The following is a 19,279-nucleotide window of genomic DNA, read 5'->3' on the forward strand; positions in this document are numbered from 1 at the left end:
AAATGTATGCTCTTCATTGTTTAATTTCTGTACACAGTTAAAACTAGTCCTCGAAAACCTCGTGGGAGACCTAGAAGTGGCTCTGACCGAAATTCAGCTATCCTCTCAGATCCATCTGTGTTTTCCCCTCTAAATAAATCAGAGACCAAATCTGGAGATAAGATCAAGAAGAAAGATGCTAAAAGTATAGAAAAAAAGAGAGGAAGACCTCCCACCTTCCCCGGAGTAAAAATCAAAATAACACATGGAAAGGACATTTCAGAGTTACCAAAGGGAAACAAAGAAGATAGCCTGAAAAAAATTAAACGGACACCTTCTGCTACATTTCAGCAAGCCACAAAGATTAAAAAATTAAGAGCAGGCAAACTCTCTCCTCTCAAGTCTAAGTTTAAGACAGGGAAACTTCAAATAGGAAGAAAAGGGGTACAGATTGTACGACGGCGAGGAAGGCCTCCATCGACAGAAAGGATAAAGACACCTTCAGGTCTCCTTACTAACTCTCAACTGGAAAAGCCCCAGAAAGTCCGGAAAGACAAGGAAGGAACACCTCCACACACAAAAGAAGATAAGACAGTAATCAGACAAAGCCCTAGAAGGATTAAGCCAGTTAGGATTATTCCTTCTTCTAAAAGGACAGATGCAACAATTGCTAAGCAGCTCTTGCAGAGGGCAAAAAAGGGGGCTCAAAAGAAAATTGAAAAAGAAGCAGCCCAGCTGCAGGGAAGAAAGGTGAAGACACAGGTCAAAAATATTCGACAGTTCATTATGCCTGTCGTCAGTGCCATTTCCTCACGGATCATTAAAACCCCTCGGCGGTTTATAGAGGATGAAGATTATGACCCTCCAATTAAAATTGCCCGACTAGAGTCTACACCGAATAGTAGATTCAGTGCCACATCCTGTGGATCATCCGAAAAATCAAGTGCAGCTTCTCAGCACTCCTCTCAAATGTCTTCAGACTCCTCCCGATCTAGCAGCCCCAGTGTTGATACCTCCACAGATTCTCAGGCCTCAGAGGAGATTCAGGTACTTCCTGAAGAACAGAGCGATACCCCTGAATCTCATATTCCACTACCTATTTCCCAGTCCCCAGAAAATGATAGTAATGACAGGAGAAGCAGAAGGTATTCTGTGTCAGAGAGGAGTTTTGGATCTAGAACGACAAAAAAATTATCAGCTCTACAAAGTGCCCCCCAGCAGCAGACCTCCTCCTCACCACCTCCACCTCTTCTTACTCCACCCCCACCATTGCAGCCAACCTCCAGCATCTCTGACCACACACCTTGGCTTATGCCTCCAACGATCCCTTTAGCATCACCATTTTTGCCTGCTTCTGCTGCTCCCATGCAAGGAAAGCGAAAATCTATTTTGCGAGAACCAACATTTAGGTGGACTTCTTTAAAGCATTCTAGGTCAGAGCCACAATACTTTTCCTCAGCGAAGTATGCCAAAGAAGGTCTTATTCGAAAACCAATATTTGATAATTTCCGACCTCCTCCACTAACTCCTGAGGATGTTGGCTTTGCATCTAGTTTCTCTACATCTGGTACTGCTGCATCAGCCCGATTGTTTTCACCACTCCATTCTGGAACAAGGTTTGATGTGCACAAAAGGAGCCCTCTTCTGAGAGCACCAAGATTTACTCCAAGTGAGGCTCATTCTAGAATATTTGAGTCTGTAACTTTACCTAGTAATAGAACTTCCGCTGGAACACCTTCTTCAGCAGTATCTAACAGGAAAAGGAAAAGAAAAGTGTTCAGCCCTATTCGATCTGAACCAAGATCTCCTTCTCACTCCATGAGGACAAGAAGTGGAAGGCTTAGTACTTCTGAGCTGTCACCTCTCACCACACCGTCTTCTGTTTCTTCCTCATTAAGCATTTCTGTTAGTCCTCTTGCCACTAGTGCCTTAAACCCAAGTTTTACTTTTCCTTCTCATTCCCTGACTCAATCTGGGGAATCTGCAGAGAAAAACCAGAGACCAAGAAAGCAGAGTAGTGCTCCAGCAGAGCCATTTTCATCTAGTAGTCCTACCCCTCTCTTCCCTTGGTTTTCCCCAGGCTCTCAGACTGAAAGAGGGAGAAATAAAGACAAGGCCCCTGAGGAGTTATCCAAAGATCGAGATGCTGACAAGAACATGGAGAAGGACAAGAGTAGAGAGAGAGACCGAGAGAGAGAAAAAGAGAATAAGAGGGAGTCAAGGAAAGAGAAAAGGAAAAAGGGATCAGAAATTCAGAGTAGTTCTGCTTTGTATCCTGGGGGTAGGGTTTCCAAAGAGAAGGTTGTTGGTGAAGATGTTGCCGCTTCATCTTCTGCCAAAAAAGCAACAGGACGGAAGAAGTCTTCATCACTTGATTCTGGGACTGATACTGTTTCTGTGACTCTTGGAGATACAACAGCTGTCAAAACCAAAATACTTATAAAGAAAGGGAGAGGAAATCTGGAAAAAAACAACTTGGACCTCAGCCCAACTGCCCCATCTCTGGAGAAGGAGAAAACTCTCTGCCTTTCCACTCCTTCATCTAGCACTGTTAAACATTCCACTTCCTCCATAGGCTCCATGTTGGCTCAGGCAGACAAGCTTCCAATGACTGACAAGAGGGTTGCCAGCCTCCTAAAAAAGGCCAAAGCCCAGCTCTGCAAGATTGAGAAGAGTAAGAGTCTTAAACAAACTGACCAACCCAAAGCACAGGTACTCTTTTCCATGTTGCCTGTTAAAATCAACAGACTATCAAGCCCCTTCTATGAGCAAGTTTTAGGCTAAGTGTTTCAGTTACATCCTGTTACGGGAATCAGGAAAAGGTTAGAGGAAGTGGTAGCATTTTGCAATGGTCCTTTAAGGACTGGTAGGATTTTGATAGGTATAAAATGATAGGGTAGAACATTCTATGTGGAGGGAACAGTGTGGGTAGAGAAGCATTTCAGGTACAGTGACTAGCTGGACTGGTACGCTCAGGAAAGTGAAGGACTGAGACTGAAAGGTAGGTTGGGGCCATGTGACAGAGAATGCTGAGTTGTTTGTACTTAATGGGTTTGGTGTATTGCAATCTGTGACTTAATTTTGAATGTGGATTTCAGTAGTCAAATTGTTTTGCTGTTGTTTACTTTAGAAAATGGGGGTGGGTGCAGATTCTCATCCTCTGAATAATAAGTGATCAGAGCAATAAATAATAGGTGTTTACAGAATACATATGAGAAGCATTTGGCCTTAAGTTGTGGGACAGAAAAGTTGTAGAATTGAGTTAGTTAAGAGGAAGACAAACAGATTTTTACAAAGAACAGCAATTTTTTTTTCCTTTTTACGCAGTGAGCTAGGCACTGGTCTTTTCTGAGAAAGCCTGCTGATCCTTGGGTTCTTTTTAAAAAATCGTCATGTAGATGCATATTTGTGCAAACATATCAAGTTAGGTTACAGTGACCACAAACTTGGGTTTGTTAATGTTATTCAACCTAGGGCGCTATATTTTAGTAATTGTGCCAGTTGAGAATTCAAACAGGGACTTATCTCTGGCATTATTTTGGATGTTTTTTTGGTTAGCCTCCTAGCGTTAACAGCAGTGGCTCTTTAAAATGTGAGACATTCCTGTTTGGAGCCATGGCCTTTTTATACTTCTATTTATAGGTTATTTCCTCTTCTCTGTTGATCATGGAAATAATAAGAAATAATCTATGGTTATACTGAACTCTTTGATAATATAGACTGGCAACTTAAATTTTGAGGGAAATTTTTAAGTAGTATAATTGGGAATAAAAATTTAGTTGATTCCTGGTTTTTTTCCTGCCAGTTTTAGGATATAGAAGTAGTTGATTCCTGCATATTGATATGGCTTATCAACTAGAAATAATTAGAGTGATTCTAGATTTTAATAAGTTAATCTAAAATACGTTGGTTTCATTTAATTATATTTTCAACATGTATGGTTGTTATTGTTTGTTTTTGGTTTGCCTCATATTTAGGGTCAAGAAAGTGATTCATCAGAGACCTCCGTGCGAGGACCCAGGATTAAACATGTCTGCAGAAGAGCTGCTGTTGCCCTTGGCCGAAAACGAGCTGTGTTCCCTGATGACATGCCTACCCTGAGTGCCTTACCATGGGAAGAACGAGAGAAGATATTGTCTTCCATGGGGAATGATGGTAGGTTAGGATGTCAACCTTGAAGTTGTAGCACACACATGATTTGTTTGCTGATCATTCTTAGGATGTAGGCTCTTCAGAGCATTATTCATTAGCCCAGATCCTCTAAACAACAGAGGGAAAGGGAGGATTAAATGCACAAGGATTTCATTAGAGGAAATGGCTATGAGGAAAAATGGGGAGGGAGCCAGGGAAGGCTGGGAGAATTTCAGACTGTTCTTCAAATCTGGCTAATGAAGGAGGGAGGGAATATTGGGCAGAATCTTCCTAGATTGCCACGTAGTATAAAAAAGTTCGACAAGACTGTCCTTGAGCAAAAGTTGACTGCCAGAAGAATCTTGTGTCCTGCCATGTTCAGTTGCTGCATAGGAGCAGCTCCCATGGCAAGTGTGGGCTCTGTACCACTGGATCTCTGCATTCAGCAGCTGGGGCCTTTGGTCACCTATGCTGCCTATGGTTGGAGGTTAGTGAGGCACAGTCTCATGGTTGCTGTACAGTTCTTAAATGATAGGTGACTGCTCGTATAAAATTTAGAGGTTTAATGAATCTTCAGAAGCATTCAATACATATTCTTTTCTTTTTTAAAAAATTTAGTTTTAGCCCTGGCTGGCGTAGCTTAGTGGATTGAGCTCGGGCTGGGAACTAAAGTGTCCCAGGTTCGATTCCCAGCCAGGGTACATTCCTGGGTTGCAGGCCATAACCCCCAGCAACCGCACATTGATGTCTGTCTGTCTGTCTGTCTGTCTCTCTCTCTCTCTCCCTCCCCCCTTCCCTCTCTAAAAATAAATAAATAAAATCTTTAAAAAAAAATTTAGTTTTAGAGAGAAGGGAAGGGAGAAAGAAAAGGAGAGAAAACATCAATGTGCAGGAGACACACTAATCAGTTGCCTCTTGCAACTGGCCCACAACCTGGACATGTACCCAGACTGGGAATTGAACTGATGACCTTTCAGTTTGCAGGTTGGCACTCAATCTATTGAACCATACCAGCCAAGGTTCAATTTATATTCTTGAACTTTAGGTTAGACTATGTTTTGTTTTCAGTGTTTGGATTTCTGCTTTCATGATGTTGCAAGTTATAAGCATTTAACAATATTTAAATAATTACTTAAACAGCTCCAAGTTCTACATTTGGATATTTTTATTGTATTCATTTTTGGAGTTGCAATGAAAACAACCTTAGAATGTATATAATAACATAAATTGATATTGAGGATTTCTGCCTCTACTCCCAAGAAGGAATTAGATACTCCCTCAGAACTAATGACACCTTTCTTCAACAGACAAGTCATCCATTGCTGGCTCCGAAGATGCTGAACCTCTTGCTCCACCCATCAAACCAATTAAACCTGTTACCAGAAACAAGGCGCCTCAGGAACCTCCAGTAAAGAAAGGACGGCGATCAAGGCGGTGTGGGCAGTGTCCTGGCTGCCAGGTGCCTGAGGACTGTGGTGTTTGTACTAATTGCTTAGACAAGCCCAAGTTTGGTGGACGCAACATAAAGAAACAGTGCTGCAAGTGAGTGGTGTCTTATTCTGAGGCCTTGACTTCTCTACCTTGAAGATTATTTTGTTGCAAAGATGAATCAGGAAACTAAATGTGGTTGTATTGAATTTTTGAGTTGCAAGATTAGCTGCATAGTTGGATTTTGCAGTGTGGCTAGGTTTGGGATGTGCTTAAATAAGAAATACTCTGAAATAATGCTGTCTGATAGAACATTCTGCAGTGGTGGAAATGTTATATTTTATCTGCTCAGTTCAGTATGGTAGCCATTAGCCAAATGTGGCTATTTAACACTTGAAGTGTGGTTAGTGACTGAGGAACTACATTTTTCATTTCACTTAATTTAATTTTTTAAAAAGATTTTATTTATTTTAGACAGAGGTGAAGGGAGAAAGAGAGGGAGAGAAACATCAGTGTGTGGATGCCTCTTGTGCGCCCCCTGTTGGGGACCTGACCTGGCCCGCAACCCAGGCGTGTGCCCTGACTGGGGATTGAACCAGCGATCTTTTGGTTCAGGGGCTCGTGTACAATCCACTGAGCCACTTCAGCAAGGGCTGTTTCACTTAATTTTAATTTCAATGTAAATGGCTGCATGTGTCTAGTGGCTACGATATCAGCTTACATCTGGGAGGTTTCTGCTTGAAAACCGACACATTTAGTTATAGTATTTATTAGTTCAACTGAAACTACCTTTATCTTTATGGCTTTCAGGAAATATTGGTAATATCTTGTATATGTCTCTTTGCTCTCAGAATGTTTTCATGCATATGGAATTTTTGATATGGAAGTTTTGGTTATCTTTTCTCTGTTTTTTTGGTGTATCTGTGGATGCTGTTTCTGCCCTCTGGGATTAACTTGCTTAAAGTTGATCAAAAGAGTTGCACAAACAGAAATTCTGGTGACTGAGCGTCTCACAAAGTACCTGGCATAAGGAATAGAGGTTATCAACAGATACTTTCTGAATGAATGAGTAACTTGAAATGATTTGTATGAAACATAGTTGGGAGAGACGTTGCATTGCTTATTTCCCGGGAGTCAGTTTCTAGGAGACAATAAGTAGTTCTGTGCTTTGGTTCAATCTGGCCTTAAGCAAGAATTTTGTCTCAGTCCCATTTGTGTAAAGGAGTGAGAATTCATAGATCAGCGCAAAGATATGCACTAGCAGGGTAAAATTATACTAAGTTTAGTGGTTGAAATGATTTGGTTCAATTTTATACTTCAAATTAAGTCTGAGTTTCACTAAATTGAGGAGTGGAGTCCTGACATAGACCTGCAGCATTGTGGTGCAGGCAGAGGACTTGCTGGGTAATTTTAGTCCATTTTGTATGGAGATTACTAAATGAATATTAACTTTGGAAGGGAACAGAAGTAATTTGATAATAAGAAATATCAACCAGTCATTTTGTGTGGTGCAAATCAGTACTAGGTCGTAAGAAATTTCAGTCTCATTTTAAAAATAATTTGGTAATTGGTCTTTTTAGATCATAAAAGTAGGTAAAATTGCCAATTGAAGGATTCAAAGGTTCAGATTTAATCTTAAGTAATTGAGCATTCCTTTTTCAACTCTCAAAATGAACCTGAATATTCACTGATTCTTTTTTTTTTTTTTTTTAAGATTTTATTTATTTATTTATTTTTAGAGAGGGAAGGGAGGGAGAGAGAGAGAGAGAGAGAAACATCAATGTGCGGTTGCTGGGGGCCGTGGCCTGCAACCCAGGCATGTACCCTGACTGGGAATCGAACCTGTGACACTTTGGTTTGCAGCCCGCGCTCAGTCCACTGAGCTACGCCAGCCAGGGCTTATTCACTGATTCTTGCAGACAAATTAACACTTTTTCAAATTGCTTCTCTTCTAAAATTGTTTACTTTATGGTAACTTTTGTTATTCCAGGATGAGAAAATGTCAGAATCTACAGTGGATGCCTTCCAAAGCCTATCTTCAGAAGCAAGCAAAAGGTGATGTAAAAAGTTCTTCCCCAAAATGCTTCTTGCTTTAATGCCATTTAGTTTTATACATCTAGTGTAAAACTAATACTAGTTTTTTTTTATTTGTTTGTTTGTTTTTAAGTACTCTTTCCCAGGGAGTTGATGGTTGTTGAAGCTTGGTTGATGGACATAGGGGTTCATTTTACTATACCCTTTACCTTGGTGTATGTTTGAAAATTTCCATAATAAGACATTTTTAAATTCATATAAAAATTACAGTTTATTTCATTCCCTAGATCAATGAAAGTATACCTATTTTACCTGACCAAGTTGGCATTAACTTTCTTGAGCCTCTTGAGTGTCAGCTTTAGCTGCAGGAAACTGAGAATAAGATTATGTTACATTCCTGTACTTCTGTTTTAAATAAAATTTTTCTTGCTTGTAGATAAATAATCATGTTTTTCCCTAGCTGTGAAAAAGAAAGAGAAAAAGTCTAAGACCAATGAAAAGAAAGAGAGCAAAGAGAGCAGTGTTGTGAAGAATTTGGTGGACTCTAGTCAGAAACCTACCCCATCAGTGAGAGAGGATCCTGCCCCCAAGAAAAGCAATGGTGAACCTTCTCTGCGAAAGCATGTTGAGGAAAAGAATGAAGAAGGGAATGCCTCTGCCTCAGGACCTGAATCCAAACAAGTTATTACTCCAACTTCCAGGAAGTCCAGCAAACAAGTCCCCCAGCCAGCACCAGTCATGCCCCCACAGCCACCTAGCACAGCACCACCAAGAAAGGAAGTTCCCAAGACTGCTCCTAATGAGCCCAAGAAAAAGCAGCCTCCACCACCAGAGTCGGGTGAGTGAGGAAGGCAAGAAGGAGCTGCTGGATGAGAAGTCCTAACAAAAAAGCATTGGTATCTTAAACAGCATTTGGAAATCTGAAATGTATATCTTTACCTTTTCAGTGCAAGAAAATTAGCTCTTTTAACCATTATATAGTAATAAGGAAATAGAAACGAAAGAGAAACCAGTTAAGTTGGTCTTAATTTTTATTTAATGCCTAGAGTTTAAATAGTTTTCTCTTTACTTTTTTTTTTTTAAGATTTTATTTATTTATTTTTAGAGAGAAGGGAAGGGAGAGAGAAAGAGAGGGACAAAAACATCAATGTGTGGTTGCCTCTCACATGGCCCCCACTGGGGACCTGGCCTGCAACCCAGGCATGTGCCCTGACTGGGAATTGAACCAGCGACCCTTCGGTTCACAGCCCATGCTCAATCCTCTGAGCTACACCAGCCAGGGCAGTTTTTTCTTTTCTAATACCCTTTTCTTCACAGGCCAATGAGTACTAAAGTAGTAATTGCTATTTAGCATTAACTATGCGTTTAATAGCATTTAACTGCAATTTATTTTGAATTCTTTAGGTCCAGAGCAAAGCAAGCAGAAAAAAGTGGCTCCTCGCCCAGCTATTCCTGTAAAACAAAAACCAAAAGAAAAGGTGAGAGATTTGTTTCTCTGCCATTTTTCAGGAATGTGTTCTATTCTGTAGGAAAATAGCCTTATTCTTGACATTTACATGACTGATGAATGAAACTGCATTTTTCTTTCTATGTAGATGGCAGCGGAATTTAGGCATTAGCTAATTTCTATTTTTGTCTCTCTCCCCTTGTTTTTCCCTTCCTTGTGGCCCTATATGCTTATGCTACATGCCGTTTAGTATAATTGTTTTTTGCTGTCAATATCCTTTAGCAATATTTGTAATAATCCCTTCTTCTGTGCTTTATTTTTATTATGTGGAAAGATAGAGTTATGTTTTTAAGAATCTTCTGGCTCTCTTCACCATGTTTTTGTGTCACCATAATGGTGCACATGTATATCCTGGCTGATGCTCTCAAGAGCATCAACAATGCCAAAAAGAGAGTCAAACACTAGGTCTTTATTAGGTCATGCTCCAAAGTCATTTTCCAGTTTCTAACAGTGATGATGAAGCATTGGCCAGTTTAAACCGTTGATGATCACAGAGCTGGGAAAACTGTCAGCTTCATAGGCAGGTTAAACAAGTGTGGAGTGATCAGCCCAAATCTGATATGTGACTGAAAGATCTAGAAAAATGGCAGAATAACCTGCCCCTGTCCCATCAGTTTGGTTTCACTGTACTGACAACCTCAGCAGGCATCATGGACCACAAAGAAGTAGGATGAAAACACACAGGAGTAAAAGTCCTGTGATTCTTTTTCTAGGAATGTTAATACATACATGCAAATAAAATGCCTCAATGGAAAAAAATCTTCTGAAGAGTACTTCACTATTTCTATAGGATACTTAAGGTTGAAAACTTGTTTTCCAGATTAGTAAGATTTCTCATTTGTATTATTTTCTGTTGTAAAAGTAAATGCAAGTAGAGTGTGGTTTTGTTCTTTGTCTTCTATCTCTGTAGGAAAAGCCACCTCCAGTCAATAAGCAGGAGAACACAGGCACTCTGAACATCCTCAGCACTCTCTCCAATGGCAATGGTTCTAAGCAAAAAATCCCAGCAGATGGAGTCCACAGGATCAGAGTGGACTTTAAGGTAAAAGTGTTTAGTGATCACATAGTATATTAAGTGTTGTGGACTTTTTTTTAAATAATTTTTTATTTTTCAATTACAGTTGACATACAATATTATATTAGTTTCAGGTGTACAACCGCCTGATTAGACATATAACTTACAAACTGATCATCACGATAAACCTATTTATCTGGCACTATACGTAGTTATGACTGTATTATTGACTGTATTCCCTATCCTGTACTTTACAACCTGTGACTATTTTGTAACAGCCAATTTGTGCCGTTTAATCCCTTCACCTTTTTCACCCATCCTCTAAACCCCTCCCATCTCGCAACCATCCAGATGTTCTCTGTATCCATGAGCCTGTTTCTGTTGTTTATTTTGTTCTTTAGATTATACATATAAGTGAAATCATCTGGCATTTGCCTTTCTTTGACTTATTTCACTCAGCACAGTGCTCTTTAGGTCCATCCGTGTTGTTGCAGACGGCAAGATTTCATTCTTTGTTATGACTAATATTTCATTTTGTATATGTACCACATTTTCTTTATCTATTCACTTACTGATGGGCACTTAGATTTCTTTCATTTCATGGCTCTTGTAAATAATGTTAGAATCAACATATGCATATAGATGTCTTTTTGACTTAGTGTTTTGGGTTTTTTTTTGATAAATACCCAGAAGTTGAATTGCTGGATCCTTTGTCTCTGGTTATAGCCTTTGTTTGAAAGTCTATTTAGTCTGGTATAAGTACTGCTACTCTACATTTTTTCTTGGTTTCCTTGTTTGTTTACATTTTCATGAAATACCTTTTTCTATCCCTTTACTTTCTGTGTCTTTCAGTCTGAAGTGAGTCTCTTGTGGACCGCATAGGTAGGGGTTTTGCTATCCATTAAACCACCATATGTCTTTTGATTAGAAGATTTAATCCATCTGCATTTAAAGTAACTTGATCGATATATAGTATTGCCATTTTATTATTCATATTTTGATCATCTTCTTCTTAAAGAAGACCCTTTAACATTTCTAATAATGCTGGCTTGGTGGTAATGAACTCCTTTAGCTTATCTTGTCTGGGAAGCTGTTTATCTGTCCTTCAGTTCTACATGATAGCTCTGCTGAGTACAGAAATCTTAGTTGTAGGTTCTAGCCTGCAAAGTTTCTGTTGAAAAATTAGCTGATAGTATTGTGGGAGCTCCCTTGTAGGCACCTAACTGCTTTTCTCTTGTTGCTTTTTTTTTCTCATTGTTCAGTTTTTTTATTTCAATTTTTAAAAATTTTAAAGATTTTTACTTATTTATTTTTAGAGAGAGGGGAAATGAGGGAGAAAAACATTGATTAGTTGCCTCTCACACACCCTCAACTAGGGACCTGGCCTGCAACCCAGGTGTGTGCCCTGACTGGGAATCAGACTGTGACAACTTTTTGGTTTGCAGGCTGGCACTCAATCCACTGGGCCACATCAGCCAGGGCTCAGGTTTTTTAATTGAATATCATCTTAGGGAGATACAGCACCCTTAAAAGGCTGTGTACCCATCCTCCATCTTGCTGCTTTTAAGATTCTGTCTTTGTCTTTAACCTTTGGCGTATTGATTATGATGTTTCTTGGTGTGGGCCTCTTTGGGTTCACCTTGTTTGGGACTCTCTGTGCTTCCTGGACTTGACGAAATCAGGGAATTTTTCTGACATTTTTTCCATATAGGTTTTCTATTTCTTGCTCTTTCTCTTCTCTTTTTGGCAACCCATGATGTGAATGTTGGTATGCTTGATGTTGTCCCAGAGACTCCTTAAACTATCATCATTTTGAGGGTTTTGTTTTTCTCTTTGCTTTCTAAATTAGTGTTTTCTGCTAACTTATCTTCTTCTTTTTTTTTTTCTGCTACTTTATCTTCTAAATTGCTAATTTTACCCTCTGCTTCATCGGCTGTACTGTTGATTCCCTATAATATAGTCTTTATTTTAGTTAGTGAATTCTACATTTCTGACTGGTTCTTTTCATGTTTTCTAATTCCATTTTTTTTAATTTATTATTAATTTAATTTAGAGAGAAACATTGATTTGTTGTTCTACTTAGTCATGCATTTATTGTTTTATTCTTTTTTTTTTTTAAGATTTTATTTATTTATTTTTAGAGAGGGAAGGGAGGGAGATAGACAGAGAGAGAGAGAAACATCAATGTGCGGTTGCTGGGGGTTATGGCCTGCAACCCAGGCGTGTACCCTGGCTGGGAATCGAACCCGCGACACTTTGGTTCACAGCCCGCGCTCAATCCACTGAGCTACGCCAGCCAGGGCTATTGTTTTATTCTTATATGTGCCCTGACTGGGGATCAAACCTGCAATCTTGGTGTATCAGGTTGACGCTCTAACCAACTGAGCTACCTGATGAGGGCCTCTAGTTTTAATTTTATGTTTTTGCTTTATTGAAGTTCTAAGTTTCTCTACTCTTCCCCTAAGTTAATTTAGCATCTTTATAACCAGTGTTTTGAACTCTGCATCTGCTAGATTGCATATCTGTTTTGTTCAGTACTTTTTCTGGAGTTTTGTTCTATTCTTTCATCTGAGACACATTTCTTTCTCATTTTGGCTGCCTCCCTGTATTTGCTTCTATATATTAGGTAGAGCTGCTACATCTTCTGGCCTTAGTACAGTGACCTTATTGGTAGGTGTCTTGTGGGGTCCAATGGTTCAGCCTCCCCAGCCACCTGGAACTGGGTGCTCTAGTTGCGCTCCCTGTGTGGGCTATGTGTGCTTTCCGGTTGTAGTTGAACCTTGATTGCTGTTGGCATATCAGTGGGAGAGATTTACCCCCAGGCTAATTGGTTGGGAGGACAAGACTACAGCAGAGGATCAGGTGTGCCGCAGCCCACCCAATGGGACAGGACTCCGTTTAGTGGAGCCCTGGTGCCTGTCCACTCCCCTTGAGTGTGTGGCAAGTGAAGGTGGTTGGGTGGTTCTTTGATTCAGTCTGATGCTGTCCACTGGGTGTGCGGACTTTGGGGCCTCCTTGGGACAAGCAGGCCAAGGTCCGCAGCTGCTTAGGGCCACCAGGTGTGAGCTACAGAGTGATATGCTGATGGCTGCTACTTGCTGGGTTTGGAGATGCCTGGGAAAAAGGCTATGCTGCAGACTGAGTTCAGTTGCTGCTAGTGCCAGCCTTGGAACTAATTAGTAGCAGGTATGGGGCATGCTAGGGCCAGATACAGCTTGTTTGGGGTTTGTGGACCTTTGAGATATTGTAAAAAAAAAAGTCTGCAGCATGAACCAGGCATGCCATTTGTATGGAAATGGCACTGGCAACTGCCTTGCTGGGCATGCAAGGTGGGTGAGGTGGAGTCTCAAGGAATCAGCAGGGTAGGCAAACTTGTTAGCCAGGTCGATGGTGCCTGAAATATGGTACCTACCTGCACCTGCAGGGGGTGGGTTCAGCTAAAGGGAACTCATTGCTCGTAAGTCTGAGTACTGAATAATGCTGTGCAAGAGCCCTTTAAGAGGAACACCTGGGATTCTTGTAGTTCTCTGTCACTTAGCCACCGTCTTCATCCGTTTTTATAGCCAGAAGTTATAAGGACTTTTCTTCCTGGTACTGAAACCCTGGTATGGGGTTGGGACTCCTTGTTTTTTAGGGATATCCCTCCCAGTTTTTAACTACCACATATGGGTGTGGGATCTGTGTCTCTGGCCCTACTACCAGTCTTGAAGTGGCTTCTTTTGTATATCTAAGTTAGTTATAGGATTTCTGTTCAGCTAGATTTCAGGTGGCTTTCAATGATGGCTGTTCTGTAGTTTAGCTGTGAGTTTGATATGGTTGTGGGAGGAAGTGAATACCACGTTTACCTTCTGCACTTAAAAGTGAGGAAATTCAGCACTAACTGGGGAAATGAATAAGAACTCTCCTTAGCAGATGGGTTCCAGTGTGTGAAAGCTTTGATCACTCTTTGTGAACTGACTGAAGGACATTGGTGTGGGAACACCCTTGTTCATCCAAAGTAATAAAGTATATGTAGATGAGAATAATATTTGAGGAAATAATTCTTTCACATAGGAATTGTCAAATGATGATTTCTTGAATTAGCAAAACTAATAGAAATTCAATTCCAGTATATCTTTGCATATAGTTAATGTGAATTGAACCAATAATTAGTTGAGCCTTTTAACAGTTTGTATTTGAGATTAAAGATTTTCAAAGCAGCAGTTGTTTTTGAACTCATAAAATGTAGTATTCTTGACATTCTGGTGTCATCTAATTTTACTATTTTTATCTTTATTTTCAATCCAAAGTTGTGTCATTCTAAATCTTTTATAAATGATTTTTCTGTCTCCACAGGAGGATTGTGAAGCAGAAAACGTGTGGGAGATGGGAGGCTTAGGAATCTTGACCTCTCTCCCTATAACACCCAGGGTGGTTTGCTTTCTCTGTGCCAGTAGTGGACACGTAGAGGTAAGATATTCTGCTTCTTGGTACACTAGAAGGTATAATGGTAGGTGTTTTTGTTTTTTGTTTTGTGATTTAAAAAAATGCCTTGACCTGATGTGCCTCAGTTGGTTGGGCAACATCCTACAAAGTGAAATGTCACCTGTTCCAGGGCACATGCCTTGATTGGTGGGTTCAGTCCCTGGTCTGGATGCATATGAGAGGCAACTGATTGATATTTCTCTTTCACATCGATGTTTCTCTCCCTTCCCCTTTCTTTAAAAATAAATAAATATTTGAAAAATATAACTATACTCTGATTTATTGGTATGCAACAGGTACTACTCCTTGTTTAAACCAGCTAGTGAAATGCTTTTACTTTTTTTTTTTTTTTGAGATTTTAGGAAGGCATCTGCTTCTTATTAGAATAGCAGAATTATTGGATGTGAAAAGTTTAACAGTCTAATCTTCTAATTTTACTCTTTACTAGAGGTCTGTTTTTTCTACTAGATAACCAAACATGGAAAAATAATAATACAGTGTTCGTCTAGATAAAGAGATGCTTTTAATGGTGGTTTTATATTAGATACCGAAACCCTCTTGTCTCTAAAGAGCTCTTAGCAATTAATAAGAAAAAAGAGTAACACCCAGTTAAAAAAATTACAGGCCTAAAGACAGAAATATATAATTCACAAATGAGACATAAAAACATAGTGGGAATGAGCATTGAGCTTTCTGATGTCCAAAAACTGGAAATTAAAAGCCTGATATAAGAAAGGAAGGCTCTCTGTTGGTGGAAATCTAAATTAGCTACATTCTTTCTTTCTGAGGGTTATTTGAAAATGTGTATTTTAAAATAGGTATACCTTCTAACCCAGTAATTATACTCCTAGGCATTTATCTCATGTATATAATTAGGTAAATTAGCAAATATGTGTGTGTGTATACACAAGTATGTAAAATAAACATTTCTCTCTATATATGTATAATAAAGAGAAGGGCTTCTTTCAGTATTGTTTATATTGGGGTTGCTATAGATGTCATTGAAACTAAGAATATTCAGTCTATAAGTGCCAGGGGCTACTGTATTTCTTTTCCTACTTAATCTAATGCTTTGCATTTACACAATATGCTAGCTACAGAAATACCATAACTTAAGCAACAATACTTTGACTTCTGTGACTAAACAGGGTTGGTTTGTTTGTTTTTTCAGAGTATAGGTGCTCTAAATTGTGTAGCTGTGGGGGGATGGAGGGTAGGGAGTTGGAGGGGGTAAAGGGGGGTTAAATGGTGATGGAAGGAGAACTTGGGGAGTGTACGTACAATACAATATACAGAGTGATATATTATAAAACCCTATACCTTAAATCTATATAATTTTTTTAACCACTGTCATCCCAATAAATTCAATAAAAAGAAAAAAATGTGTAGTGCACAGCAGTCCTACAGAATTCCTAAAAACTGAGCTAGAGGATGAACAGCGCACTGCCATGTGCCCTTCGGCAGCATACCCAGTGCCTGATGAAGGCTCCCTGCATCCAGATCTAAAAGTTTGTATGTTGACATGATATCAGAGTTACAGAAAAGTTACAAGCATAGTACAAAGAATTCCCATATCCCCTTTACCCAGAGTCCCCAAATGTTAATAGTTTTCATTTATAAGTAGACACATTTTTTTCCTAAAAATTTGGAAGCAAGTTACAGCTCTTTTACCTCTAAATATTTTACTATGTATTTCCTAAAATCAAGGACATTCTTATAACTACAGTATAATTATCAAAGTCAGGAAATAATGATACATTATTACTACCTAATATATGGACCTTATTTATGTTTAACCAGTTGTCTCAATAATTATTTTATGACAAAAGAAAATTCTCGGTCGCCCTCATTCAAATTTTTAAAAATATTGACATGAAAATAATTATTTCTAAAATTAGACACAGAAAGGGTAAACCAGAGCCTTAAATTGTTTAGAATATTATAGAAAACCCTTAAAAACCCTCCCTATTTCCTTTACCCCACTCCTTTACATTCTCATAGCCCTTTGTTTATATTTGTCTTATGTTACTTAGCATATCCTGTAAAATCTTGGATTACTATTACTTTGTTGCTTTATAATTCTGTTATTCCCCACTTTAGTTCCCTGTACCTCCTGCAGTGCCTAATATGCTGTTTAAAAAATATAATCACTGCTTAATGAATATATATTTAATAAAATATAGGTAGGACTGTATTTCTGAAGACCTAAATGTATTGGTAGGATTTGGTCGATATTTCTGCATGTCATTTTACAACTTTTGTTTCCATCTTTCCCTAGTTTGTGTATTGCCAAGTCTGTTGTGAGCCCTTCCACAAGTTTTGTTTAGAGGAGAATGAGCGCCCTCTGGAGGACCAGCTGGAAAATTGGTGTTGTCGTCGTTGCAAGTTCTGTCATGTTTGTGGAAGGCAGCATCAAGCCACAAAGGTACAAAAACTAAGCAGTAGAACTACACAGACTATTGTTCTCTATCTCCATTTCTGCCTTTTTACTTTAGGATTGTGTACCTGAATTTATTCTCTTGGCTTAGTCTATTTTGACTATTTAATTGGGTATTTTTGTGTTTTAATTTTGGGAATATAGTAGAAAACATGGTATTGGAAAAAATCCCCAAAATAGCCCTGGTTGGTGTGGCTCAGTGGATTGAGTGCCAGCCTGTGAACCAAAAGGTCACCAGTTCAATTCCCAGTCAGGGCACATGCTTGGGTTGCAGGCTGGTCCATAATTGGGGATGTGTGAGAGACAACTGAATGTTTCTCTCATACATTAATGTTTTCTCTCCCTCTTTTCCTCCCTTTCTGTCTCTCTAAAAAAAAAAAATAAAATCTATAAAACCTTTTTAAATATCCCCAAAATCTACCTGATAAGAATATTCATCACTGAATGCCCTCAGCATGAAATAAATCTGATGCTTTAAGAGTAAATTAATTGAGGAAATTTAAAATGTTATTATGATGCGCTATACCTACTTGAAGACAAATATGAAATGGGGTATGAAATAATAGGTGCTTCATAAAGATGCTATGATGCCACCTTTGCCTTTGTACTTTCTTATAGCAGCTGCTAGAATGTAACAAGTGCCGAAACAGCTATCACCCGGAGTGCCTAGGACCTAACTACCCCACCAAACCTACTAAGAAAAAGAAAGTTTGGGTGAGTACACACAAACTTTCTAAGAACTATGCTGTTTCAAAGAGAATTATCATGGGCCTGTAGGCTTGGACAATTTACAATAGAATACCCTTGCTTCCCGATGTCAATGCAACCATTTTTTTGCCTGTTATTAGAAAAAGCCATCCCAGCAGAGAAGTCAACTCTAGAAATTTGTGATCTTTTTAAATAAGAAAAAAATACTAAAAATAAGAAATTTTATTAAATTTCTTTTCTTCCTTTACAGATCTGTACCAAGTGTGTTCGCTGCAAGAGCTGTGGATCTACGACTCCAGGCAAAGGGTGGGATGCACAGTGGTCTCACGATTTCTCACTGTGCCATGATTGTGCCAAACTCTTTGCTAAAGGTACCTCAGAAGAGCCAATTTTATCAACTTTTAGATGCTGTACTGAACATTATAGTGGAATAAAATAAGTCTTCACACATCTTATCAAGGACACCATTTAGATATATTTACTAAATTTCTGGTCTTGCTCTTTCCTTTACACAGAGAATTATAGCAACTCGACATGTTTTATAGGTTATAGGAAGGATTAAAGGTATTTTTTAGAATATTTAAATAACCGCAAAGAAATGCTCTGAGCCAGTATGTTCCCAAAGTAAGGTACATAGATATTTGATTTTTTCAGAAATGATTTTAGGTGGTACTGAGGCAAACATTTTATTTTAATTGTTATACTGGGGAAAAAAGTATATAAGTAATACATTAAGCTCATTATTTTATTGACTTAGGATAATGATGATGCAAAGTTCACTATTGAAGCTATTTATGCAAATCAATGTTGTCTATTAAGTAAAAAATAATAGAGAAGTTACATGGATAAAACAAATGAATGATGGTAGTACATTGTGCTCTACTCTAAAAGCCCTGGTAATAAAGTATAAATTAACTAACTGTTTTTCCTCCCATGTCCTTATCTCTTTTTAAAAATTTAAAGCTTATTTTGGAATATTTAAGAGATGAAGTTCTCACTTCCATCCTTTTTCTATTACATTATCTGTACAATCTACCTCATGACCTTTAAAAAATGGGTCAACAGAGGAGAACTAGTGGCGCATTCTAAGAGCTCAGAATAGTCTTGACAATTTACCATTCCATAGAAGAACCATGCTGGCATGTGTAATTCCAGAAGAAGAACATAATGATTTGCAGTCTAGATTGGGTTGACATATGTAAGTCCAGAGCCTTGGAGTCATCATTGGTTTGTGAACCAAAGCATTGCTGACAACTTTGGTTTGCTTTCAGGAAACTTCTGCCCTCTCTGTGATAAGTGTTACGATGATGATGACTATGAGAGTAAGATGATGCAATGTGGGAAATGTGATCGCTGGGTCCATTCCAAATGTGAGAATCTTTCAGGTACAGAAGGTTGGAGTCTTTTTTTAGTTTCCTTCTTTCTTCTTACAGCTGCATTTATAGCCCCCAAAGTACTATAAATGCAAAATTATGATAATGTTATTTGAAGCTTTTAAAAAACTTTTTCGTCTCTAGAATCAACAACATTGTGTTAAGTGTGTGCTCATTTATTTTGAGTATGTCCCTCTGAAATA

At 38.7% G+C, this 19,279-nt stretch overlaps 1 protein-coding gene and 1 pseudogene across 8 annotated transcripts in view; both read left to right on the forward strand.

Moving 5' to 3' along the window:
• The window catches only part of KMT2A (lysine methyltransferase 2A), a 97,336-nt gene that overhangs the window by 36,914 nt on the left and 41,143 nt on the right, over positions 1 to 19,279 (forward strand). For 3 of the 8 annotated variants that reach the window (XM_045838091.1, XM_045838132.1, XM_045838115.1), the window contains 12 exons: positions 38 to 2,691; positions 3,957 to 4,134; positions 5,418 to 5,652; positions 7,529 to 7,593; positions 8,033 to 8,410; positions 8,977 to 9,050; positions 9,990 to 10,121; positions 14,430 to 14,543; positions 16,837 to 16,983; positions 17,614 to 17,709; positions 17,954 to 18,074; positions 18,975 to 19,097. In XM_045838091.1, coding sequence (XP_045694047.1) covers positions 38 to 2,691; positions 3,957 to 4,134; positions 5,418 to 5,652; positions 7,529 to 7,593; positions 8,033 to 8,410; positions 8,977 to 9,050; positions 9,990 to 10,121; positions 14,430 to 14,543; positions 16,837 to 16,983; positions 17,614 to 17,709; positions 17,954 to 18,074; positions 18,975 to 19,097 — 4,317 coding nt within the window. The remainder of the gene's footprint in view (positions 1 to 37; positions 2,692 to 3,956; positions 4,135 to 5,417; positions 5,653 to 7,528; positions 7,594 to 8,032; positions 8,411 to 8,976; positions 9,051 to 9,989; positions 10,122 to 14,429; positions 14,544 to 16,836; positions 16,984 to 17,613; positions 17,710 to 17,953; positions 18,075 to 18,974; positions 19,098 to 19,279) is intronic. The other 5 variants (XM_045838106.1, XM_045838125.1, XM_045838140.1 and 2 more) reach the window with 3 other exon arrangements.
• On the forward strand, positions 9,413 to 9,792 carry LOC123818173 (annotated as a pseudogene).

Source organism: Phyllostomus hastatus, unplaced genomic scaffold (genome assembly GCF_019186645.2).
Source record: "Phyllostomus hastatus isolate PE091 unplaced genomic scaffold, TTU_PhHast_1.1 phas_contig_113, whole genome shotgun sequence".
Lineage (NCBI taxonomy): Eukaryota > Metazoa > Chordata > Mammalia > Chiroptera > Phyllostomidae > Phyllostomus > Phyllostomus hastatus.